The 25,860-nt window shown below is 42.8% G+C and overlaps 3 protein-coding genes across 6 annotated transcripts in view; 1 reads left to right on the top strand and 2 right to left on the bottom strand.

Moving 5' to 3' along the window:
- The window catches only part of LOC148103139 (uncharacterized), a 193,774-nt gene that overhangs the window by 73,434 nt on the left and 94,480 nt on the right, over window positions 1-25,860 (top strand). The gene's annotated exons all lie outside the window — the stretch shown is intronic.
- On the bottom strand, window positions 42-21,257 carry LOC102781336 (voltage-gated potassium channel subunit beta-3-like). 3 transcript variants are annotated; one of them, XM_087838599.1, is made up of 15 exons: window positions 20,812-21,257; window positions 18,374-18,680; window positions 9,491-9,603; window positions 9,367-9,404; window positions 8,686-8,765; window positions 8,263-8,307; window positions 7,025-7,069; window positions 6,239-6,282; window positions 4,313-4,399; window positions 2,939-3,024; window positions 2,654-2,774; window positions 1,363-1,457; window positions 1,141-1,261; window positions 967-1,055; window positions 42-771 (listed from the first exon to the last, which is right to left on the bottom strand). In XM_087838599.1, the coding sequence occupies exons 2-15, from the start codon at window positions 18,670-18,672 to the stop codon at window positions 679-681; spliced, it is 1,356 nt and encodes a 451-aa protein (XP_087694725.1). In that variant the 5' UTR covers window positions 18,673-18,680; window positions 20,812-21,257; the 3' UTR covers window positions 42-678. The 3 variants fall into 3 exon arrangements, with proteins under 3 accessions (XP_087694725.1, XP_087694726.1, XP_087694727.1); XM_087838600.1 differs by having other exon boundaries at window positions 9,491-9,534; XM_087838601.1 differs by lacking the exons at window positions 18,374-18,680; window positions 20,812-21,257 and adding an exon at window positions 14,354-14,967 and having other exon boundaries at window positions 9,491-9,534.
- On the bottom strand, window positions 23,980-25,802 carry trappc1 (trafficking protein particle complex subunit 1). Its single transcript, XM_087838671.1, has 5 exons — window positions 25,717-25,802; window positions 25,253-25,351; window positions 25,104-25,174; window positions 24,886-25,024; window positions 23,980-24,316 (listed from the first exon to the last, which is right to left on the bottom strand). The coding sequence occupies exons 2-5, from the start codon at window positions 25,349-25,351 to the stop codon at window positions 24,188-24,190; spliced, it is 438 nt and encodes a 145-aa protein (XP_087694797.1). The 5' UTR covers window positions 25,717-25,802; the 3' UTR covers window positions 23,980-24,187.

Raw genomic sequence — 25,860 nt, 5'->3', positions numbered from 1 at the left:
AGCCTGTGTATGCCAAAAAACAAAGCCTAAAAGAAGAACTCTGGATTAAATAAAAATACTTTTATTATATATATTTATACTGGAGTGAGAAGTTTGAAGCATGATTGTGTTTTTTACACTAATTTTAAATTTAGTTTACTTGTGCCTTTATTTCATAAATGTCCTAATATCATAAAACACAAGGCTGTAATTCACAGCGGGGCTTAATATGTGATGATAAAAATTATAGTAATATATAAAAATAAAACTCTACGTTCATGTGATGTTTGTGATTGTTTACAAAATAAAACCAAGTTATTATTTCCTAACTAGAAAAAAGTTTGTGCTTCTGTTTGTACGGATACACGTTTTATTGTTATACATATTTTATGTGTTTCACAGTTTCATAAAATCTAGATTTTTATTTCTGCAGCTCCTCACAAACATTGTTTAATTAAGGAACTTCCATAAATCCCTACATTATTAACTAGGAAACAAGCATATTTATATTTTAATGGTTTTACCTTCAAAATAAAAGTTTCCTTTGATACCAGCTTCAAACGTTCTCGTCATTTTTCTCTGTTTTTAATTGTTTTCACAGTTTATCCATCTGAATATTTTACTGTATTAATGAAGATGTGAAGATTAATACAAGAATAAATATTTCTGATTATCTACAGTCTGAACTCTTCCTCATCTTCATCTTCTCGCCTCCTTCTTCACATTTCTTGGCTTGTTGCCCAGCAATGCGTCCATCTCGGCGATGAGGGGCGGAGTCAGCTGAGACAGCACCTGAGGGACAGAACAGGAAGTGGTTAGTGGCTACCAATCACAGGCCTCAGACTGGTTGTTTGGTTGTCTTTAACATATATACACTTGTATATATATCTTGAAGAGCTCAGAAACATTCCAGGAGCTGTAACGTTGACGGACTGATGTGACTTGAGGTTAAAGGTCAAAGGTGAAGGTTCAGTGCCATGTTGTTACCCTGACAGAGCCGAGGTTCTCCAGCAGCTGTTCTGTGTTGGAGACGCCGAGCAGCACCGAGCTGACGCCTTCACTGCGGAGACACCAGGCTGGCAAACACACAGAGACATCAGGGGTTAATATCACACACACACACACACACACACACACACACTTGTGATGCTGCAAGATTACCAATGGCCAGCTGAGCAGCCGTGCAGTTCAGCCTGTCGGCCAGCAGGTGGAGCTCTTTGATTTTGCTGAGCTGCTTCTTCCCCTCATCACTGCAGAGGCGCTCCTTCAGCCAAGCGTAGCCCTGCACACACACACACACACACAAGTATTGATCAGCAGGGTAACAGATGGCCTCATTGTGCTGCTCCGAGCTCAGATTGATGGTGTTTGTGCTGCTTGTACCTTCATGGCGGCTCTGGAGCTCTCAGGTACGCCCTCGTTGTATTTGCCCGTCAGCAGGCCGCAAGCCAACGGGGACCAGGTCATGGCTCCGACACCTGACAGACACACAGACCTCATGTTGGAGCACGTTTGTTAAACGGGTCTAAATTTAGAGGCGGACCTGAACAGCTGCTGTCCCCACAGACCTCGACTCAGCGTCCAGTTAAAGACACAGAGCAACATTTCATCATCGCACTAGTCTGAGAGCTCATCAGTGACGACTACTGACAGAACCACAGACACACAACCACTGATTACACAGCTGTACTCTGTCAAAGTGAGCAACAGTAAACATTCCCACAGCTCCCACAGCTCCCACTACAGTGTTTAACGCAGTTCAGCCTTCTACCTGGCCGATGAGATCAAAGAGATGAGATGGTCAGTGTGTGACCAGGACCACAGCTAAAGAGGTGGCCAGGGGTGGTTCCCCTCTGAGGTTTGACTGTCACATAAATGTAACCACAGCTGGAAGTTAGTGGAAGCTGGACGAGGTAAAAGCAGCCAGACAGACGAGCCTCGAGCTGACAGCAGGGTGATGTTTTGAATCCACTGTCATCATTCACTTGTCAGCTCATGAGCTCTGAAACCCTCCTTCCTGATTCTAATGAGACCACATTTCCAAACTGAACATGATTTTTTTATTTAGTAAGGCCTGGAAATTGCAACTGAGACCAGAAACACATCAGGGACAAGTTTACAGAGCCCCCTGCTGGTCATAAAGAGCAATGCATATTGAATGCACTCCAGCACTGACTCGTGTTTCAGACCTGCTGTGCTCATCAGTCTGTTAGCTACACTCATCCAAACTGTGTGTTTAACCTCCGAAATCAGCTGACGCAGAGAAACCTTCACGTTGTACACACAGAGAATGAATATGGGAAATCACGTTCATGTGCTCATAAATAAAGAGTGAACGTGAACTTTGACACTGAATGTGATGTATCTGTTATCTCCCGTAGCCCTGGTACTCCTCAGGGAAGCCGTTAAAGGCGTCTCAGGATTTAGAGGCAGCTGTCTGCTGCTCAAAGGGCTGATGGTTTGAGTCCAGCTCCTCCAGTCTGCTGAAGCTCTGCTCCTAGTTTACTCTGATGATGCAGGACGTGGTTTATAAGGCCGAGCAGACACGTCCTGTAACTGTGCTGTGTGCGATCATCACAGTTCTGTGTTCGGCTTTATAAGAACCCTCAGACACTGATGTGTGTGTGTGTGTGTGTGTGTGTGTGTGTGTGTGTGTGTGTGTGTGTGTGTGTACCGATCTTGTGGTAGAGTTCGGGCAGGTGCAGCTCCACTTTGTCTCTCTGGAAGTAGTGATACTCGGCCTGCTCGCACACCGGAGGGATCAGGTTAAACTGCCGCGCAATGGAGTACGCCTCCTGGTAGACACACAGGTGAGACACACTCGAGTGTTTCATTAATGGATCTGTGGTGAGATAGAAGCTCGTCTCTGTCTATATTTATTTATTTTAATATACAGTATCAGGAACATAAAGGTCAAAGCTCAGAGTAAAGCTGTGCAGGTCTCACAGCTGTGAGTTACCATGATCTCCACCACGTTCCAGCGGGACGTCCCCCAGTACATGGCCATGCCCTGCTCGATGACGAAGGTCATGGCTCGAACGATCTCTGCAGCAAAGAGAAAGCAGTGAGTCGCAGCTGCACACAGACTGAGGCTCTGCTTCATCCAGAACAGGAAAGATGATGTTTTCATGTTCATCATGTTTAGACAGTAGATAAAGTTCCAGTTTAAACTTTTACATTTGTCTGCTGCAGTGAAACTCATTTCTGTGAGGACATCACAGACACAAGACACTTCACGGTTTCCTCCATTTTTATTTCAGGCGTGAAGCAGCCCAGAGCTCTAACCCTTTAAAGCCGGTCAGAGCTGCACGCTCTGTTTTGCGTAACTATTTTTAAATCCCGGTAGCTCTGCAACCACGTGAGCTAGCGCAATAATTTTTTTTGCATATGAAACCGGAGGAGTTGTACTTACATCTTATACCATCAGCTTGTCCTCGGTCACAGTTTCCTTCCACATATAGTTTTGCAAAAACTGCATAAAAAGCACTTGCAGCAACAAAAACATAATATTCCAGAAACACGCTTTGCCGATCCGATCAGCTGTTTGTAACACTTCCTACGTCCATCAGCGTGAACTATCACATGTCCGCCATGACTGTAGTTGTAGTTTTGAATGTAGTTTTTTACCGTCCGGGCCTCATGAGCCTATACTGGTGTTTTTAAAAGTTATGTTTGACTTTATGACTTTCTGTGTGGTTTCTGGGATGCTTAGGACTCATATTGCACTGCTGGAAATAGTTTATTTTGATGCATATGCTGCTTTTTTGCAAATTTGCATTAAAATATTTATTTTTGTTTTTCATGCAGTTTATAAAAATTGGTGTATTTCAAAAATAAAACTATGAAGACACTCAAAATAAATTTCCTGTGGTGGGAAACTATTTTGTGCAACTTTTTTGTATTTACAGTTTTGAGGGATAAGCCTCTTAAATTTCTCTAACTAGAAATATATGTTAAAAAAACAAAAACGATTTTCAATTTTTTTGTAGTTTATTGCACTTTTTTGCAATTTATGTAATTACTATGCACTTAATGCAGACATATTATTAAAATTTGGGCTATAATGGTTGTATTGATGTATAGCAACTTGAAATGCTCCCAAAAATGGCTCCACAGCATGTAAACATATAATATAAGCTCTGGCGGACTTGGTTCTATGGTAGGTCTTAAAGGGTTAAGAGCGCACAGGTTTGTTTCATTAACTAAACGTGATGAGCTGTAGCTTTCAGTTACTGAAAACTTGAAATACTGTTTTATTTTGTCTCCATGTGGAGCTACTTTGTTCACGTGTTTGTGCACGTGTGTTTGTGCACGTGTGCTTGTGCACGCTGACCCTCCATCGGCGCGTTCACGTCTGTCCTGTTGGCGAAAACGATGTCCACGTAGTCCAGCTGTAACCTGGAGAGCGAGCCACGCAGACCTGCAACACACACGCGCAGATGGCCATTCTCAGCATGCCGCCATGATTCAATCAAATAATAAAATCCGTTTCATTCCCAGCCTGAAGGACACAACGTGCAGCTGTCACTCAGCCCTGCAGCATCTGTGAGTTTGGCCCTCGCGGGCCTCCGTGTGGCTCACGCTGAATCGTTTTCTGAATTTTGTGTTTCTGATCAGCGCTGCACATGTAAGTGATCAGATGGTGTAAAAGCTGGAGGTGCGTGGGAAACGCGGTGGGCGCCTCCTCCACCTGCACCGTCAGCAGATACGCTGTGAGCGTGCGCGTCTCTGACAGCGCCACGGAAACCTGCGTCTGCTCTTTCTGTCGTTTCTGTTGTTTTGTGGCGCGATGGCTGTTTTTGGTGTGAGCTGACGGCGGGAATTATCTCAGACGACCTCGTGAAGGACGCTCGGAGGACTCGGAGGGTTTGAGTGACGCTCAGCAGCAGCGCGGCGAAGGCTCGGCGTCCTGGATTACTGCTACTTTATCCAGACTTAAAAGATCAGCACAGGCAGATTCTGCTGCTGGCACATCTGTGAGAAGCGATTCAAACACAGCCGGTGTAGTCCAACATGAAGAACCGGACCTGACCCTGGTCTGACCCTGTGACGGTTGAGCTTTGTGTTGCAGAAAGCAGACGCATCAATCAGCTGTGGTGTTACATCATCACCAACGTGCCAGCTAAGCAGCGCTCTGTAACACTCAGAATGTTTGTGCGCTCACAAATCCTCGAAGTGCTGCAGAAAACAGACGAGCTGCACTTCCTGCTCAAACAGGATGAAGCTGCTGTGTTCAGCTGCTCCCTTACAGACCGTCGTGCACACGTGTGATCAATCACACGTGTGCAATCCTCTGATTGTGAGGCGAATGTTTAAACCATGAAGACAAGAAGCCTCTGAATACTTCTTTCACTTCTGTCGTGTGTACCAGCTGTTTTACAGGTGTAACATTTTAACAGAAAGCTCCACCTCCTTTCTGCAGCCACCGTAGCCCCGCCCACAAATGTACCAACTGTTGTGTGAAGGTTGAGGATGTTTGTGTCCTTTAGAAAACCTCCAGAGAACGTTAGGACTTCCTGTTTTTACAGGACGGATCATAAACGCAGAGCTGCTGCTAGATTAGTCTGACGCCTGGACCAGGCTTTACATCAGCGGTGCGTTCACTGTCCCGCTGCTTCAGCAGGTGAATAAATAACTGGAGGCTTTCACGAGGAGGCCGCGAGCGTCTGTGAGCAGCTGCTGCAGAGACGTTCATCAAAGATGAGAGTTTGTCAGCATCGCGGCGACTTCCTGCCACGCTCTCGGGGGTAAATTTAGCACTTAGCATTTCAGAGAGTGATTTAAGTGAACCGAGCTGTTAGCAGCTTGCAGTGGGACGGGTGATTGATGCTGCTCAGTGTGTGTGTGTGTGTGTGTGTGTGTGTGCGCGTCTGTGTGTGTGTGTGTGTGTGTGTGTGTGTTACAGTGTGTGTGTGTGTGTGTGTGTGTGTTACAGTGTGTGTGTGAATGTGTGTAACTCCTAATCCCGTCTCAGCGTGACTGAGCCTCTTAAAGCCTCGACGACCTCCAGCAGCTGACGGAGGACACTGACTGACCGCTGACAGTGATTAGTCTCTGACTTTTTCACCGCTCGTCCTCGCTCGGCCTCCTCACACGCGACTCCGAGCTGCAGAGTATCCGAGTAAATGTACTCGAGTGTTTGTGTGACAGATGCTCCTCTGCACCGTTCAGAGCTGTGCATGAACTGTGTGCAGAGGATTCTGGGTAATGTAGGAGAAGTGTGCAAACGGTGTGGAGGATGTGTTTGAAGGGGGTTTACCTTCAATGATGTGTTTCCGTGACAACCCTCGCTCCGTCTCTGCCCTGTGAACAAACAAACAGTGATGTCACTGTGATGTCACGGTGATGACCTCACAGAAGAACTGAAACATTAAACACGCCACAGTCACGTGACTTTAACGGCCGCAGCAGGTCTCACCTCCATCTTTAAATCATTAATTCTTTCACTCTTGCCGCTTCCTTCAGTCACACACCAGTGGATGGAGACGAGCTCCGACACTCATCTCCACCTACTCCACCTGTCGTGTCTCTAATCTTCACCTTCTTCTTGCCCTGACCCCTGGAAGACTCCCCCACCTTCACTCCCCCTGTTCCTGCACCTTCCTCCACCCGTCTCCCTCTCATTCACACACACATATTCCTTGTGTGAATGCCTCCACCTCTGCAGGCTCTCCTCCACCTGCTCCCTACTCTCACCACAGGTCATCCATCAGTCTGTCCTCCACCCCTAGAGAAGAGTTCAGAGCTGATTCCTGATATAATCCCGCCCCCGCCTTGACCTAAACCAATCATATAGCATGAAGTCCATCTTTCATATACAGTCTGTTGTCAGTGGCTAAATCTTTGCTTCCTGTGTCGTTGTAGTTTCAGCTGTTCCAGTTTTCAGTCTTTGTGCTAGTCCTTATATTTGACTGAGCTATGGTAGTGGTATGGTTTCTATGGTGCAGAAACATTCACACAGCTTCAGTCTGATGTATCTGCAGTTAGAGCTGATCTGAGAACAGTGCAGCACTCGTGATCATAGTAATGTGAAAGCATCACTCACTGTCCGCCCCAGTAGAGCTTCGTGGTCACCACATAGCTGGACCTCCTGGTGGAGACACACATACACAAGTTATTTCAGTGGTGTTGCTGTTGCACCGCCATCAGTCAGTGTGAGAGATGGAGCGCGGTTGGAGGGAGGGGAGGAAAGGATGGAGATTAAAATGAGGTGGAGGAGACGGATGGAGGGAAAATCTGCTGAGTCACACATCAACACGTCTTCAAGACAAAACACGTTATTATGCTGGGAGTTTGGTCCAGCGCAGCGACCTCGCAAACACAGCAGTGTGTGTGTGTGTGTGTGTGTGTGAGTGTGTGTGTGTGTGTGAGTCATGCTGAACGTTTGTGTTTACATTAGCTGGACGCTGGTTTTTATGCTAACATGTAATAAGGTTACTGTAGCAGCTGCTCTGTGCTTCACTGTGTCAGACACAACGTTATAAAATATCATATTTATGTTCCAGCACTAAACTGCTCTCAGTGTACTTTAAAAACATGTTTATATACATGTTGACATCATAATATAGTCTCACTCTCATTTTTGCTGTTAAAGATTTAGTGTTAGAAAAATCACTCACTAAAAATTCAATATGAATTCAAAATTTTAAATAAAGATTAAAATTAAGCATAAGCTAAAAAAAAATGGATCAAAAGATTCCTGAAATTAGTCTAGACTTAATATCTCGTTTTAAATCAATACAGTTATTTTTAAAAATGTAATAAATCCCAGAAACGAAAAATATCCCAAAAATATGTTGATACAATTACAATTCAAAGTAAATATTATTAAATTAACTCTTTTAATAATTCTTATTGTAAAAAATTATGTTAATCGTATTTTTTAAAATAATGAAGAAATAAATAAATGTTTAAATAATGAGATAAAATAACATCATTTCCATTCATTACACATTATTTCCAAACCTAAAAACGTCTAAAAAGTCTAACAAATTGTAATAAATTTAAATACAAAATTTGAGAAAAATGATGAAGTGAATGATAATAATAAATCAAATCAAAATATTTAAGAGACACTAAAAAATGTAAAAACAGGACTAAACAGAAAATAACGCCAGCATTTAAACACAGATTTAGTTCTTTAGGTAAAATATTAATTCACCAGTTTCTCTCAATCCAAACATTGTTGATATAAATGAAATGATTCCAGAAACTGGTCATATTTCCAGTTTACATCCTGTTTTTCTTGGTTTCTCACAGGCTAACAGCGACCGGCTGCTTTACCTCCATCCTTTCTTCTTCAGGATGTTTCCCAGAGTCGTCTCCGCCCTGAAACAATCAAAGATTTACATCCAGATTTCAGACAATCTTATAAATGTAAGATATTTAACTTTAAGATAATTCATCTTTTGTGTATGAGCTGAATGAAAGAAACTCTTATGAGAGAAGAACTTGGAGGGTTTATTATAAATAGACTCTGAGGCCGGGATGCTGTTTACATGTATGTTTCATGTCTCTGAGAGCAGAGGGGTTCTTTGTTTTTTAACATGCACTCTGCGACGCCCCCCGGCGACCTCCACTGTGTCCATGCAGCCGCCCTGCGGCGGTCTATACATCCTTTCTTATGGACTAATTGAGGCTGCAGTGCAGCGAGGTGGACGGGAACCAGCTGAGATCGGACGAGCAGACAGACAGTCGGTACTGTACCTCCCCGAGGCGTAAACCTCCGCTGTGTCGAACAAATTCACTCCGCTGTCGTACGCCACCGTCATCACGCTCTCTGCCATCTACACACACACACACACACACACATTAATGCAAGCACAGATCTCCAGAAGTGGTTATGTAATATGTGATCATGCATTTAGCACACACACATTCCTACATTACTAACAGTGGACCGTCTGTCTGCACTGACCAAGTGAGGACCTCGTTTCTTTGGAAATATAACTGAAATCTATTTTTTAATGTAATTTCAAACTAAAACGAAACCTGACAAACAGCTTTTTGATTTTTCCTTCAAAACTTTCCAAGCAGGAACTTTGATTTCCTGTCTCCAGAGCCTCAGTCGCCTTCAGTGGAGCCAAAAATGGACATGAAAGGATGTGAAGCAGCTGCTTTAACTATATTATTTTTAACATTTAAACATGCTGACGTGACTCAAATATTGCCAAAATAATCACAGACGCTTCATCATTGAATAAATTCATTGTTGCATATAATTCACCTCTGACAAGGTTTCATAATAGATATATGAAGAGTACCGCTGAACTTTAAATGGCAGCAAAAGTTTAACTGAACCCTTCTGGTTTGCAGGTCCTCCGTTGGTGAGTGGCAGTAGCCAGGTCCACATTTGTGTAGGTAAACAAACACACCAACACTTCGTACCTCGTCAGAGATCTGAGAACCAAATGTCACCCATGTTCCTGTGAAGACAGAAAAAAGTAACACTGACTGTGTGTGCTGGATATATGGAAATGTGCTTACAGTGTGTGTCTGCTGCAGCTCTCACCCAGTCCTAAGCAGGACACTCTCAGCCCAGATTTCCCAAGATTCCTGAAAAACAACCAAATCAGCAGGTCCAGTGATGGATCATTACACCAGCAGGAAGCCAGACTAACCCTCCTGTTACATTAACAAATAAATCTATTTATTTATGCATCATTTAAAGGCACAATTAGAACATCGTAAATGCTGTTTTATAGATTTGTTTTTGAACTACATGGATCTGTTTTCCATCCACATCATTGTAGTTTGTGTCTCCAGATTCATATTACACAGTCATGATTCAGTTTTTGCTAAATAAATGATGACACGGTGTAATATGTCATGTGTTCATCTGAGGCTGTGTTTAGGTCAGAGTGTTTTTATTGTGTCCTGATACGTAAACCTTCAGAAGGTTTAATTTCTTTTATACTTCACTGCACTGATCAGTGTTCATGGCTCCAGTTTGATTGATGGTTCGGTCAAGTTTAGTGCTTATTTTTAATGGTTTAACAATCGATTTGTTCTTATCACTGCTGCTGTTGTTCTTCATTGAGTTTCACATCCCGTGGACTCAAATTCCACTTTCTTGGTCTTCAGTTTGTTGCAGCGGTTCTTGTTCTGCTCTGCAGCCTCAAAGAGCTCAGCACAGAGACACTTGAACCAGAAATCCACCTTAGCAGGAACAAAGACTTCTATCATCACCGGTAAGATAGCGGAGCTGGGATGACCACAGGGTGAGTCTCTGAGGATCGACACAGCAGTGACCTCATGGGCCTGCTGGCTGGAAACGTGAGATGGCTGGTGATTGCTTATTAATGTTCAAAATAAGTTCATGGAGACTCCTCAGTATTTTACAAGCACTCTTTAAATGACCGTAACTCAGTTTGTGCCAGAGAGATTTAAATGGTTTCAGAAAGAAGAGAAGACAAACTTTACGGGCATATTTGATGTAGAGCATGAAGCCTTCTGAAGGTCGTCTGAGTCCAGGCAGCAGAATCAGCTCTGCCTACAGTTTACCGTAACTCCTCATAACCACTTTGGGCTAGAATAAGTTGAGCTCCCAGTCAGAAATGGAGTCTGGAAAGTCCCATCAACTCACATTTCCAACTAAGAAAGCCAGAACTGCTCCAAGTTAACAATTCAAGGTGGCGGCACTAAAGGTCAACAGTACCAAAACTTTAAGGTGTACCTCTACCGTTACATACCTGTGACTCAGTGAATAAGCACTGATCGGACTCTGTGAATGTTCAGGACTGATGTTTTTTTAAGTGCAAAACAAATAAGTGTTATCATGTATTGCTGGTGATACCTAAAAAGTCCCGTGTTTCCTCGCTTTATCTGGAACACACTAACTCGGGTTTGACATCATTCCCAAGTTCAAACAGCCGTGCTCCGATGTATTTAAGTCCACCCGGTCTGTATGATCATTAAAGGGTTAAATGGACTGCATCATTGTCCTGGACAGAGAAAGATGCAAGTTTCAGCTGGGAACAGTCGGGAACAGTCAGGAACAGTCGGGAACAGTCAGGAACAGTCAGGAACAGTCGGGAACAGTCGGGACAGTCGGGAACAGTCAGGAACAGTCAGGAACAGTCAGGAACAGTTAGGAACAGTTAGGAACAGTCAGGAACAGTCAGGAACAGTTGGGAACAGTCGGGACAGTCGGGAACAGTCAGGAACAGTCGGGAAAAGTCAGGAACAGTCAGGAACAGTCAGGAAAAGTTAGGAACAGTCAGAAACAGTCGGGAACAGTCAGAAACAGTCGGGAACAGTCAGGAACAGTTAGGAACAGTTAGGAACAGTCAGGAACAGTCAGGAACAGTCGAGAACAGTCAGGAACAGTCGGGATCAGCAGGTACGGCAGCAGGTAGCTCCGCATGTTTGATTAGGCAGCTTTATGCTGAATCCAACCCCAAAAGGGATTTTGAATTCTTTCACTTGCTGAGTACATCATTAAATACCAACATTAGCTTTGTGTGCAGACGGTCAGCATCATAGCTTTATCGATGATTGGATCGCATTAGCGTCTAATTGATTTGTTGCTCTTGTCAGGCTGATACAGTGAAGGTTTGAGTCATTTTACTGCAAATATAAACCACACGCAGCATCAACAGCCTCCACGAGATTTCATTGGTCATCACCTTGTAAATGTGCTCAGTGGCAATAAAGCACACTGAGGTCATTCAGGGCCAGACTGAGGTCTGCAGCCAGGCTAACGAGGACTGCTGCCGCTGCAGTTAGGGAGCAACAGCAGGAAGATTTAAAGTCAATGGTGGAGTCAGCAGCAGTGCATGATGGGAGCTGTGGTCATCAGTCAGGGTGGTTTAAAGCTTTATGTCGAAACCAATCAACTTATCGCACAGTGTAATTACAGCAGTGCCTTTAATTTAAGCAAACTCGCTGTACATTCATCAACATGAGTGTGAGGTCAGAGGTCACAGTGCTGAGGCTGATTAACGCTGTGCAGATGGTACAGAACATACATGAGGGAGGGAGCGCATGTTTCATGTCAGGATAAAAAATACCACAAACAGCAGCTTCAGACGGCGGTGCTAAAAATACCCCCAACAGCAGCAGCAGCTGACCAATCAGCTGTGTTTTTACTGACGTTTGCAGTTTTCACACATCAAACACAGCCAGACACAAACATCCAAAAATCATCCGGCCACTTTAGAAACACCTCCACCTCCCCTCTGTTCAAGTCTGGCTCTGATGAAATGACCTTCAGTCTGGAAACCTGCGACACGCTTCAGTGATCGAACAGAAAGAGACTCAATTAAAGTCTGACACGTAAACTGACTCGAGTAATTCAAGTCTGCAATATCATTCACATCCAAGACCGAGGCGCTTGTGTTCGAGATCAAACAAAGGCTCACGTCCAAGTGGAATAAGTACAAATCCATGACATTTACCTCTAAGTCTGAGGCAAGAAAACAAGGTTCACATGCAAGTTACCAAGTCTTACACCAGCTCATTGAACAGGACCTGCTCGTGTTGGCACAGAGGTTTCAACAATCAACATTCAAAGTCGAGTCTGAAATCATCAATGATGACTCAAATATGAGTAATATAATATATGAATAATATAAAATATGAGTAATATAAAACATATTCACGTCAGTGTCCAAGTTAAAGCTAAGTCTAGGAACACGTCTGAGCTGAAAACATCCAAATTCACATTAAAGTCCAAGTTAAATCAGCTGTTTTTATAAACTGCACTTCAAGTATTTCATTGAGTTATTTTACAGGAGTAAAGCCTGAAGTTAAGGACACATCCAAGCAACAGTAATTACAACCCAAGTCCTGATTAAAGTCAGCAGTTTAAAAAACGCAGTCTGAGACTAAATAACTGGACAGAAGCTGTTTACAATGTGCACATCAGATAGATTACATTAAAGTACAAGTCAGGTTGGATAGATAATAATTGATATATATATATATTAGAGTCCAAGTTCGTTCTACTGTCTTCAAACAAGTCAGCAGACAGTAAGAGTTTATCGTGCAGTTCAAAGGCATTATTTCCAAGTCTGGGTCAAGTCTAAAATCAATTACAGTCAAGTGAATTGTGCATTTTAACCCATTGCTCTAACCTCACAAATCATCCAGTCATTGCATCGAGTCTGCGTTTAGCCGCATTCTCGGGAGGCTCACGTCAGGTGACGAGGAAGAATATGGGGCTAAAAGGAGTTTCCAGTTATGCCCTGAGTTTTGTCGTTGATTTCCCGCAGACGCAAAATTCAAGCTTGTTTCTAAAGTAAAGTCGTTTTTCATCTTGAGACAACAGGATCCATACCAGATCCAAGCCACTGGTTTTAAAATGTAGTCTTAGCCCAAGACATGAAACCAAGCAACACTGTCATCAATACTCCTTCATAGCCGGATGTCAATAACGTGCTTCATTGTAATAAAGTCTTGTAAACCATTTCTGTGCCTACGTGTGAGCTCCGGTCCGAGTCCGTCAGTCTTGCTCTGGCTGTGACAGTCCAGGTGCTCAATAATAAGTCAAATGTGATTGATATTATATGTTTGATTGAGTCCAAATCATAGACATTCATGCACACGTCTGAGACATTAAGGCCCAGGTTAGTGTCAGCAGAGTCCGAGTCACTTGTGCTTGAGTCAAAATCAAGTCATTGATGTACGTGACGTCAGGATCAACAGGTAGAAAGACACGGAAAGTCCAAGTCATCGGTTTTAGTACCTGAGACCAAGCTTTCAATGCTAACATGAGGATCATAGTCAGCAATATTCATGTCAAACAAACATCCAAAGTTTCATGTCCAAATGCAAATCCTGACAAAATCATTAGATGGGACACTTTTATGTCAGTGATAAAGTCCAGGTGTTAGATTTATGTCCACGTCCACTTTATTCTTGGTCTAGTACAAGCTCAGATCTTCATATGTGAGTCATAATCTGAGAGTCAGTCAAACAGACGTCTGAGGTACTCGTGAGTCTGCTCAGCTCACTGCATGTGCTTCGTGTTTATGGTGACTGATGTTAACGCCTGGCCACAGTCCACGATGAATTCATCAATATTCAATCAGGATCAATTCTGAGCCTCGCTTTGAGTCATCAATATCTGAGAGACGAGTCGCCCTCGTATCAATATCTGGCTTCAGACCATTAATATTTAACCCGACTAATCAGTATTCAGACTACATCCATGTCACCTGATCGGCTCTACCAAACGCATCAATCAGCAATATAGAATCAATACCAGGGAGGGGGCGGATCAATATCTCTGATCGGTTTGCTATGCTCGTTGTTGTTGGTCCTGACAGAACGACCCCGGGTACAAACACACACACAGAAACATGAACCCGAGTCACGCTCTGCACCTGTCGGGTCACATGACCACCTCTTTGTGTCACTCTCACTGCCTCACCTGTACTTCATGTTGCTATAACGCCCGAGGGCCTCCTTCATGTGGGCGTGGCCTAGCAGGGTGTTCCGCTCCGAAGGCTCGGCCCTGACCTTTACCTGGCAGATGGGGGCGCTGCTGGTGTTCGCCGCCGCCCTGCGCTCCTTCAGCTGGTGCTCGCTGGCCCCTCCACCGCCCCCACCTCCTCCCATGTTACATGCTATGGACACCTGCATCCTGATTGCCGCGGTAACGAACCTTATGATTATACAAAGAGTTCTAAAGTCTCAAAGCATGATGAGGAGACCGCCGCTGCCGCCAAGGATGCCAGTCGCTATGGTTACGATGGAAAGAATTCATGAGTGGGATGTCAAGTTTGAGTCCACCCGCTGCGTTTGAGCCAATCAGCCAATCAAAGAGATGCAAACAACTTTCCTTCAGTGTGTCCGTCTGTCGGACACCACCGTCCCACAGCAGGAGCCCCGAGGAGGAGCACAAGGAGGAGGAGGAGATGATGAAGAGCGTCCCAACAAAGAAGAAGAAACAGAGACGAGGGAAGGCGATGCAGAGATGAACGCAGGAAGAAGAACTGGGCGTCCGTCCGTCCTCTGGACTGTGCCGCTGAGCAGGAGAGGGGGAGAGAGGGAGCCCCTCCCCCGCCTGTCATTATTCAGAGCTGGTTGGCTGCACACTGGGCGAGCGAGCATTCAACAAAGAAAGAGAGAGAGGGAGCGCGAGGGCTGTCACTGTGCAGAGAGCACTGTGATAATTGCTACTGTCAGACAGCATCATGGGAAACATGCTGTTAATGTTAGCGAGCTGGAAGCAGCTGAAGGATCTCACCTACAGCCCCAGCACACCTGAGCCTCCTTCATCTGCATCGCATTTAATGAGAAACATGCAGATTAATGCCTGCAAGAGGCAATCACGACCTGCAAAGAAAAAGAATTAAAAATGTCCCCTCATACATCAGCTAAACCCCGGAGAGCGATTGCTGAACAGCAGATAGACGCAAGCAGGAAAAAGCAAAAAGACAACTGTGAAAAAATAAAAAATGACAGAAAAAACAAACAATAATCGAACAAATTTGACAAAAAAAAAACAACAATAACAGAAACAAGAAGGAGAAAAACATGAAAAAGGAATCAAATTGATGCAAGAAATGAAGAAAAACAACAACGACAACATGACCCCCCCCAACAAAAACAACCTTTACAAGGAAAAACAACAGCAAAAAATGTAAAAACTCATAAAGGGTCCTAAAAAGCCAATTAAGTCTAAAAATAATAAAAAACAAAAATGATTTAAATGCCTCAAAGGCACAAACAGTTACATGGAGGGGACTTTTCCAACTACACATGCCCTCAAAGGGTCACAAAGCTAAAGCTAGCACAAGACAACCCGAGAGAAGCAAAAACGGGGAAAAGCTACTACAAAAGAGAAAACATGGACAAATAAGAAATCTTTCAGATTTTCAGTGAAATTACAAGTCCATAAAAAAAACTACAAACGTCATGGCTGCTTGTTTTTGCTGTCACTGATAACAAAACAACGCCACCTGTGGCCGCAGGAAGAACTACAAGACAAAGATCCTGAAGCTTGGAGGACTAAAATAAACTGAGAGAAGAAGAAGACACATGAACCCTTCTCGTATCCCTGATGAAAGTTGATTTTTTGGCATTGTTTTAGTTTCTCAGGATGTTTCCTGCACATGACGAGATGATGAAGACCCTCCCCCACTCCTCTTCCTCCATCGGACACACTCGTGTGCACTCATAAATGCGCTGCAGTAGTGCATTAGATGTGAGCGCAGACTCGGCAGGACGCCCGAGGCCAAAGGTTTGGTGTCACTAATGTGGATTACAAGAGTAGCTGCACACTTAGGCGCTGCCTCCATCTCTTCCTGCTCCATCACAAACACTTCACCACAGAAACGTGGCGCCACGAACCTCCGAGCGATCAGGAAGTATCATCATCAAACCTTCATCTTTGTCTGCAGGCTCCTCTCAGCAGAGACAGGCCGTCACATACACGCTAACGTTTACTAACGAAGGTTTCTGCCTGCATTCTGTCTGTTCGTCTGTTTGTGTTTTAATAGTAAGCAAAGTAGCTTTTGTTCTGCCATCATCACTCCTATGCAGAATTAGAATTATTAGTATAATTATTAGTAGTAGTAGTAAATACATTTCAGTGTTTATTTTGAAAAGGCGTGTTTTTTCTCAGTGTTTATTTTGAAAAGGCGTGTTTTTTCTCAGTGTTTATTTTGAAAAGACGTGTTTTTTTGTCAGTGTTTATTTTGAAAAGGCGTTTTTTTCTTAGTGTTTATTTTGAAAAGGCGTTTTTTCTCAGTGTTTATTTTGAAAAGGCGTGTTTTTTCTGTGTTTATTTTGAAAAGGCGTGTTTTTCTCATTGTTTATTTGAAAAGGCGTGTTTTTTCTCAGTGTTTATTTTGAAAAAGCGTGTTTTTTCTCAGTGTTTATTTTGAAAAGGCGTGTTTTTTCTCAGTGTTTATTTTGAAAAGGTGTTTTTTCTCAGTGTTTATTTTGAAAAGGTGTTTTTTCTCAGTGTTTATTTTGAAAAAGCGTGTTTTTTCTCAGTGTTTATTTTGAAAAGGCGTGTTTTTTCTCAGTGTTTATTTTGAAAAGGTGTTTTTTCTCAGTGTTTATTTTGAAAAGGCGTGTTTTTTTCTCAGTGTTTATTTTGAAAAAGCATGTTTTTTCTCAGTGTTTATTTTGAAAAGGTGTTTTTTCTCAGTGTTTATTTTGAAAAGCGTGTTTTTTCTCAGTGTTTATTTTGAAAAGGCGTGTTTTTTCTCAGTGTTTATTTTGAAAAAGCGTGTTTTTTCTCAGTGTTTATTTTGAAAAGGGGTCTTTTTCTCAGTGTTTATTTGAAAATAGCACATTAATATATTTTTTAAAGCTGATAAATATTTTAACTAATTCTTCATTCAGAAGTCCTATTTGAAATCTGTCCAATTTAAGTGCTTAAGTCAGGTTTAATGATTATTATTATTTTTTATTATTATCAATATTATTATTTACACTATTTTTGTAAAACATTATTTTAATTTTATTGAATCTTTTTTAAAATAACACATCTCTGTTCCCATATTATATATTTTTTAGATTATTACAGGTTTAAGACACGTTCAGACATATTTTTTCTTTTTTATTACAGTGAGCATCCATAGAAAATACAATTCAAAACTGGAAAAACTGACTTCTTTTTCTTCTGTTAAAAGCTTCATTGGAAATCTATCAGCTTAATGCTAAGTGGGTCTGATGACTTTCAGCTATTAATAAAAATACATTGATGGGAAAATAAAACCCATTCAGAGCTGCCATTAAATAAGAGTGTAGTTCTGAGTGATTTGGCCTCTACTGTTTTATTATTATGTAAACATCTGTGTTGGGTGTAGAATTTAGCCAGTGGCACTAACTCTCCAGTGGAGACGTCCCAGTGGAAATCTGATGAAACACTGAGCTTATTTTGTTTTTTTAATGAGGTTTACACGGACGTCTGTCACCTGCTCTCTCACTGAGGATCACTCTGTACTGAAACCCAATGATTTTACAGGAGGTTGTCAGACACAGGCAGAACTGTGGTAATGTAGCGTGACCTCGGTCTGCAGAACAAACTGGTCTGTTCATCGACATATTGATCAGGTATCGGCTCGCGTGCTGCTGCCAGTTACACTGTTTCAGTTTTATATATGAGAACATTAGCTGAAGTCAGGGATGGTGCAGCGCTCACTCTGAACACACACCGAGCTGATAAACGACTGGAGCAGAAAGTCTTTAATAACAGAAATGTGACTCAGCAGCTCCAGGAGCCAATCAGAGTGAGCCGAGGACAACACCACACACCAGTCTGACCAGTAACAGCTGCTCTCCAGGTTAACCAATTCAGCTATCTTCACATTAAAACCAGCTCATCACTGTAGCCCAGTAAAACCAGTTCAAACTGCCATGTGGTTCAAATTATGTGTTTCAGTGTGCCCTCTGGTGGTTACTCCGTGTTACTGCACCTGTCTTTTTATGTCACCTGTATTGCATGTCCCTCTCCTCCATGGTGATGTCACACTCCTTCAGGTAGATCTCAAGGCGTCGCCTCTCCATCAGCCTCCGGGCGGCCTCCAGGATCTGAGCTGCCAACACCGACTCATCTTTCTCCTTCACATCCTTCTTCACTTCCGTTTTCTCTGGTTTCCCAGAAATCCCCCTGTTTACTTTGGGCTTCTTGCTGAACCCATAGAGCTCCTCCACTGACAACTTCCCAGCTTTTCCTGCTACGGCTGCTGAGGGCCCAGCGGCTCCTGCGGCTGACGCCCGACCCGCAAACATGGCTGACACTGAAATCATAAAACAGGCCTTAAGTTTAACCCAGGAACCCATTAGCTGTGTGGTATTGTTGCGTTCATTGTTCCAGGCTTTAGATATATAATTTACAAGCTTGCAAAATGCTGCTTGTGTGTAGCTACAGTGACTGATCCCACAGTCTTACCAGCCTTCCTGCAAATGCGTACAGAAACTTCCAGAACAGAAAGCTAAACGTTCGAGTCTCTGATTTCTGTCATACAGAAGCTTTTTCAGCAAACTTAAAATGACCATGCATGTACCTTCTTGACACATAACGATGCAGATGGGTCACACATGTGTATCAAAGGATAAGTACAGCAGCTTTCTAGTTTGAAAAATAATAAAATCACACCTGTATGGATGATGTCCTGCTTCGCTGTAACACAGTTTACACATCTGAGCTCAAATGTAGCAGTTTAGACTTTCACGGTTTTCCTGGCTGTTGTTTCAATACCAGCTGAATGTTTTTGTCTTCTGCTCTAGGCTGTGGCTACTCCATAAATGACAGGTCACTGTCATGAGGTTACCACAAGCCAACAGATGGTGCTGCTATGGTTCTTGTATTCAGTTTAGGGTCTGGAGTCCCACAGGGCTCCATTCTTGGTCCTCTACAGTTTATTTTCTACATGTTTCTCCTTCATCAGCAAACACACAATCAGTTATCAGAGCTGTGTAGATGATGCCAGCAGCAGCTGCCTCAGGATTCCAGCATCACTTCAGATGCTGGAATTATATTAATCTGTAACAGACTCCACATTAGCTGTAGTGCATATCAAGGTTATTATCGTTAACGAAAACTAACAAAATAACGAAAACTAGAAGTGAAAAAACATTTTCGTTAACGGAAATAAAAATAAAAACAAAAAAAGGGAAAACTAACTAAAACTGTAATGAGTGTTCACAAAACTAACTAAAATTAACTGAATTTATAGCAAAAATGTGTTTAGTTTTCATTGATGTGTGCGTGTCATACAATAGTCAAGGGTGAAAATGAAGTTTAGTTTCCAGATTTTTTTCTTGCTGTGTCTCATTATGCCAGCAGGTGGCAGCACGTTAGTCGAGTCGTCTGTGTTGCTGCTCCGTCCACGCGCAGAATCATGTCAGGAAAAGTCGGGAGCCAGAGTCCAATTTGGGATTACTTTGAATATGACTGTGTTTTGGATAAAGCAAGTGTCTTGTAGTGGAAACAGACAAATTATGAGGGACATTTCTAAAGGGAAAAAAATCCCACAAACCTTAAAGTGCACTTGAAAAGCTCACACAAGAAGGCTAACCTAGCTTAGCTTGAGAAGGTAAGGGAGCACACTCAACCCTCATCCCCAGAAAACAGAAGCTAACCCCAGGCAAGGCAGCGTGATGCATCCCGAGACAACAGGACGGGGATATCTACACAACTGTGTGAGTCAATTACCTTCAAAGAGTTTATCAATTCACTTGAACCAAAATTACGAACACCCGGTGCTGCAAGAGTTAATAGTCTCATTGGGGCCAAGATATACATTTTATAGTTGCCTGGTATCAATGGTTGTTCATCTGCCTTTATTTATTTATTTAAAGGACCCATAGGTGGGAATGTGAGTTGTCTGTCTCTGCGTGTTAGCCCTGCGACAGACAGGCGACCTGTCCAGGGTGCAGTATGGTAGCTGGAATAGCAACATACCCAAGGATAAGCAGAAGAGAATGACTGATATGATGAAACTGGGATTTTGTTACACTTAATTATTGCAAACACGACTAAAACTATAACTGAAACTAATCAAAACTAAACTGAAACTAAGGATTTTCAAAAAAATAAAAACTAAACTAAACTAGCAAACAATTGGTAAAAACTAATTAAAACTGATATAAAATTGAAAATCTGAAGTCAAAACTAAATAAAAATAAAAACTAATGAAAATTGCAAAACTGTTAAAACCCTGGTGCACATACCTGCTTACAGAACTTAGATTATTTTTATACTCATGTCTGCCTCAAACTGTAGCTGACCCTTACAGATAAACTTTCTGCTTTGTCAAACAGTTTTGTTGACCCTCGTCTACTTTTAACAGCCAGTTTAATCCTAATTTGTGCTCTACACACAAACGTCACCTTTAATGATAAAAAGCTAGGATGTGCATGTCGTACCTGTTTGTCTGGTTCCTGTCGCCCGCAGCGTCCGTCCACCTTCATCTGTCTGTCTGTGTCCCTGCTGCTGCTCTCATATTAATCCTGTTGGCCTGATCCCACCAATCAGAGAGCAGATCTCATGTCGGTCTGATTCAAAAAACCAAAAGTCTGAGTACAGATGTTAAACATGGCGTCCTGCCTATCAACCTCATGTATCTAGCTCTAATCTCACACACACGTAAGTCTTTTTAAAGAGAGAGAGGACAGTGGTAGAGTGAGATAGACAACCTGCCCTGGTTCAGGGAGGCCCTGAATGCACCACGCAGCAGTGGATTAAACCTGTTCCTGCGTCCTCTAAACGTTCATAAGCCGAGCTTTCCTTCACAGCAGCAGCTAGAGTGAAGTGTGTCAGAGACAACAGCAGACAGGCGATGGAAACATCTGTAAACATCTGTTGTGCTTTTATCTTCGTCTGTGTGTAATCCATCACATCATCTGTCCAAGCAACAGCCTTCACCTGCTGTCCACAGATTTCATTTTAAACCCTGAGATCCAAACATCTGGCAGATGTTATAATAGCCCTGTGTTCACTGACACCTGAGGGAAACCCCCGTGACCACAGGGTGGGGTTTTACGCCTGCCTTAATCTTTCACCTCTCCTCCTCCACATCGAGAGGAGCTGGTATGTCGTATGAGGAGGCCAGCCCCATCTCTTTATTATTTTTATATCTCAGACGAGTGAAGGGAAATTGATGGCAGGACTGTTTCACCTGCTCACACTGATTTTCTTGCTTGTTGTGATTCCTGTGAAGGTAACGTTGATACTTTTTGTTTCGTGAGGTCAAGTTTTGCACATTTAACAGTGTTTTTTTCCACATTACAATCCTGGCAAAGGACCGTACCATTTTCAGGGGCAGGGATGTTAACCTCTTAAGCCCCAAGGGGGTTTCTGAGCTTCCTGCTCGAAAATGTAATGCCCAAATTTAATTGATTATTTCTCTGCAATTACAAACTCTGTCCTTACAATCTTGGTATCAAAATAAAGCTAACACTTGTGAAATTTCATCAGAGGTGTAAATATTGAAGCAGATATTACTGTGTCAAAGTTACTGAGACTGGAACACAGAAAAAGTAAGTAGATTTTATCCTCGCCTAATTATTTTTTTTAATTTTTAGCATATAACCCTTTGAAAAATATGCCTCAGATCACATTTGGTTCCAGAAATCCAGTAACCAACATATAAACATCATCTGTGCAAAGATTTATGTTTCTAAAGTGAAACAGTGAAAAATTACAGCGCTGTCAATACATGAATATCCAGACGTTGTACAAAAATGTCCAATTTTGGCACACAGTTGGACACCATGCCAGTTGATTTTTTTAGGTATTAAAGAGCAGAAATTAATAAATTTTATTAACAGGCCTAAACATGCTTTTTTTTAAAATATATTTTTGAAGAATTAACCACACATTTACATGGCAACGGCCCTTTTCTGCAGCGCGCATAGAGCGTTTGATTGGCCTCTGGCCCTTTAAACTCCGAGGGGCTGTAACTTTGGTTTCTTTGGTTTTTCTGGGGCTTAAGTGGTTAACCTGAGTCACAGTAACTGCACACGTTGTTTAAAGTGTTGTAAACTCAGACGTTTTAGGGTAAATAAATGTTTCTGTGGCTTTAATACTGAACTGCATGTGTCCATATTACTCAGTCACACCTGAATCCTGTGTTTAATCAGCACAGTTTAAGTCCTGTATTTCATTTACACAGCTGATCCTGCTGACACTGTGTCTCAGTTACAACACAGACCTGTTTGACCTCTACCTGCTGACACAGAGGTCAAAGGTCTGCAGCTGTGCTGAATGGATGTGGATAAACCCTGACCAGCCTCTGCTGTTTGCAGCTGCTCTAACACACACAGGAAGTCTTTACCAGCTCACAACACAACACTTAACATCCAGATTGTATCAGATTGTATTCCTGCCTCACACAGGAATCCACCGAGTTTGAGAATAAGTAAAGTGTTTTAAATAGTTTATTTTTACAAAGTGAGGGCAAGGAGAGGAAATCTTTATAAGGACATTTTTAGATTCTTGGACACTTTCCTGTAAAGAAACAGAAGCACAAAGATCAGTGTTTAAGAACCATACAGATGTTGGAGAAACACGGACCTTTGTATCTGAACACACTTTTGTTTATGAGGACATTTTTAATTTTTAAGGACTTGAAAGATTTCTTCTTGAGGACAGGCTTTAGTCACTGTAGTGAGGACATTTCTACATGTAAGGACATCATGATGGATGCAAAACTGCTACATAAACATGTTTCCTAGTCCCCACATCTGTCTGCATCTGTCTGTCTGTACTGGTGATTGTTGGCAAGATGGTCCTCACATGTATGCAAAGACCAACGTGTGTGTTCCCAGCAGTTTGTTGGCAGTATGTTTTTCAGTGGGATTAGAGATTACACTGTGGACACACACTCCAATCATGATGATGTCATCGCTTCATCTGCGGCTCCGCCTAATGATGCAGCGTCATTTTTGCCTCTGCTTGCATTACCCACAATGCACTTGAAAAATGATGATAGAAGCTGCGGTTCAGCAGGTTCTGATTGATTGACTGATTGATTGATTGACTGATTGATCTTCTTTGTCCACAGTCGTGTGTTCAGCAGGTCAGGCGACGTGTTCAGGTGTTGATGGAGACTCCGGTATCGGAGCTGAAGGACAGCATGTGGAGGGGGCGGGGCCAGCTCAGACTGAAGCTGTTAATCAGTCAGCAGACTCGGGTCAGTTACATCACTCACGTGTTAACTGTGTTAAACCAGAGGGTCGTTCACACTGATGTCTTCAGCTGTTACAGGCTCAAACTCTGGGTTTATCAGCAGGATGTTAACATCCATCACAGGCCATGAGTCATGTGACAGACTGCTGGTAGAGTGATGTGCGGTTACTCAGGTTTATAACGCTACATGTGATAACGAGGGTCAGAGGGCAAGTCTGTGCTGTGCATCCTGGGTAATTCCCTCAGGCAGCGTACTTCTGCAGAGTTCACAAATTTATCTGCTGTGCTGCACCTCGTGAGCTCACAGCCAGCAGCAGCGCCCCCCAGTGGTGCCACCCAGTCAGCACAGTTTAAACCATCAACACAGAGACATCATCATAAACTCCGGACACGTGCGATTGTTCTGACGGGCGTGAGCATCGGCAGAGTAACGACAGTTTCCAGGAAGTTCCACAGAGCTGCTTTTATTAAAGGTCAAAGGTCAGAGTGGCTTCATATACGTTTGATTCAACAGACAAGGACATGAAAGAACAAAATAAATACATTAAACTCTCACTGTGAGCGTGTGTGTGTGTGCGTGTGTGTGCGTGTGTGTGCGTGTGTGTGCGACGCTCAGGCGGCTCGTGGGCTGTAGTACGGCAGCGCTCTGATGAAGGCGTCCAGTCGGCTGCTGAACAGCTCGCTCTCCAACGTCTGCGTGGATGTACAAACCGGGTTCTTCACGATTAGCTCCACGTACAGCTGACAAACACACACACAGTGTAAGTCTCTTTCACAATAAAGCCTGCAACACTTCCTGTTTAGCACAGACAGAAAACAGCAGCTCAGATGATTATTATTAATATTATTTCTATAGCCCGTCCCTTTGAAGAGTAAAGTTTGTAACACACAAAGATCTGAACTAAAGATTTAAACGTTAATATGTGACTAATGAAACCTGTCAGCTCAACCCTTCAGCTGAATGAATTCTGGGTAAAAAACATTTTATTTCAGCCTCAGTGTGATAATCTCTGCTCTCTCATGGAGCGAATCCTGTTATAGAACGAGCAGATTTCTGTTTATATCCAAGATTCAACATGTTGTTCTCTCTCATCACTCTTAAAAGATTCTTTGAGAAAACAGATTAAATTTCACATAATTCAACGAAAAATCTACTTTTTTTTATCCTAGAACGTCTTCAGGATGGATGGTCAGCTGGATCCGTTTCATGTGCTGTTCAATACACTTGGATTTTAAAAAGCTGCAGTTCAGCTGGTTCTATAGATGAACCCCCTCATAGGTGTGTGTGTGTGTGTGTGTGTGTGTCTCACATTGCTGTAGATGTGCTGCAGTGTGTCCCTGGCGTTGGTCACTGACAGGTCGGTGTTCAAGACGAACTTCAGGCCGCTCGGTGTCTCGTAGTAATGGAGACGATACTTACTGGTCTGGAAGGACAGGAAGCCCTCCTTCCTGAGCACGGATAAGGACCACAGACAGGAGGACAGACAGACTATCAGCAGGACATATTGACAGGTGATGTTAAGGATACATGTCCAGAGGAGACATCTTGCTGACGAAGGAGCGGATGGAGAAGAGCATCCCGTACATCAGCTTGAACTCCTGCACACACATAAACACACCTTTCCTTCACACTCTCTGTGTCTGGTTTATTGATTGCTGATTGGCTTTGAGGCTCACCTCCTCCTTGGAGATGCCCGCCTGCTTCTTGCGGTTCCACTCGTTGTAATACAAACAGTTTCCATTGCGGTCAAATATGTACAAGTTGTGAACCGTCATCTGCAACACAGCCGATCACAAATCAATTAACAGACATCCACGATGGGGTATGCCGAATCAAAGAGGAACTCCTCCACGACATAAAAAGTGTTAACATTACTTTCTGTCCCGTGGGTATTCTTTTTACTGTAAAGTTTTAAATACCAGGGATAAAATTGCACATTTTTTTTATTGTAGTCTGGTCCTCCGCGATGCTCGGACGTAACACAACAGCCACTAATTATCTGTTAACCTCATTTAAACACACCAGCTTTCGATAATATGTTTAATTACTCCGTTTAAAGGAGAAAAACACATTAAATGATTTAAAATAATCGTTATAATCAGGTTTAGCCGAAGTTTTTCTAATCCAGCTCGGTGTTTACCTTATCTTCCTGTTTCTCGCAGGACCCCAACTGCAGAGCTGTTCACTTATGTGCCCGAATAAAACTGTTTCGAGGAAATTTATACAGCTAAGTTAGACTCTCTGAATTGAAAGAAGGTTGAGTTATTAAATCTAACTTGTAATT

This window comes from Neolamprologus brichardi, chromosome 3 (genome assembly GCF_056152115.1).
Source record: "Neolamprologus brichardi isolate AB-2024 chromosome 3, ASM5615211v1, whole genome shotgun sequence".
Classification (NCBI taxonomy): domain Eukaryota; kingdom Metazoa; phylum Chordata; class Actinopteri; order Cichliformes; family Cichlidae; genus Neolamprologus; species Neolamprologus brichardi.
Note: the sequence above shows the minus strand (reverse complement) of the source record. Positions and strands in the feature narration are given on the sequence as shown.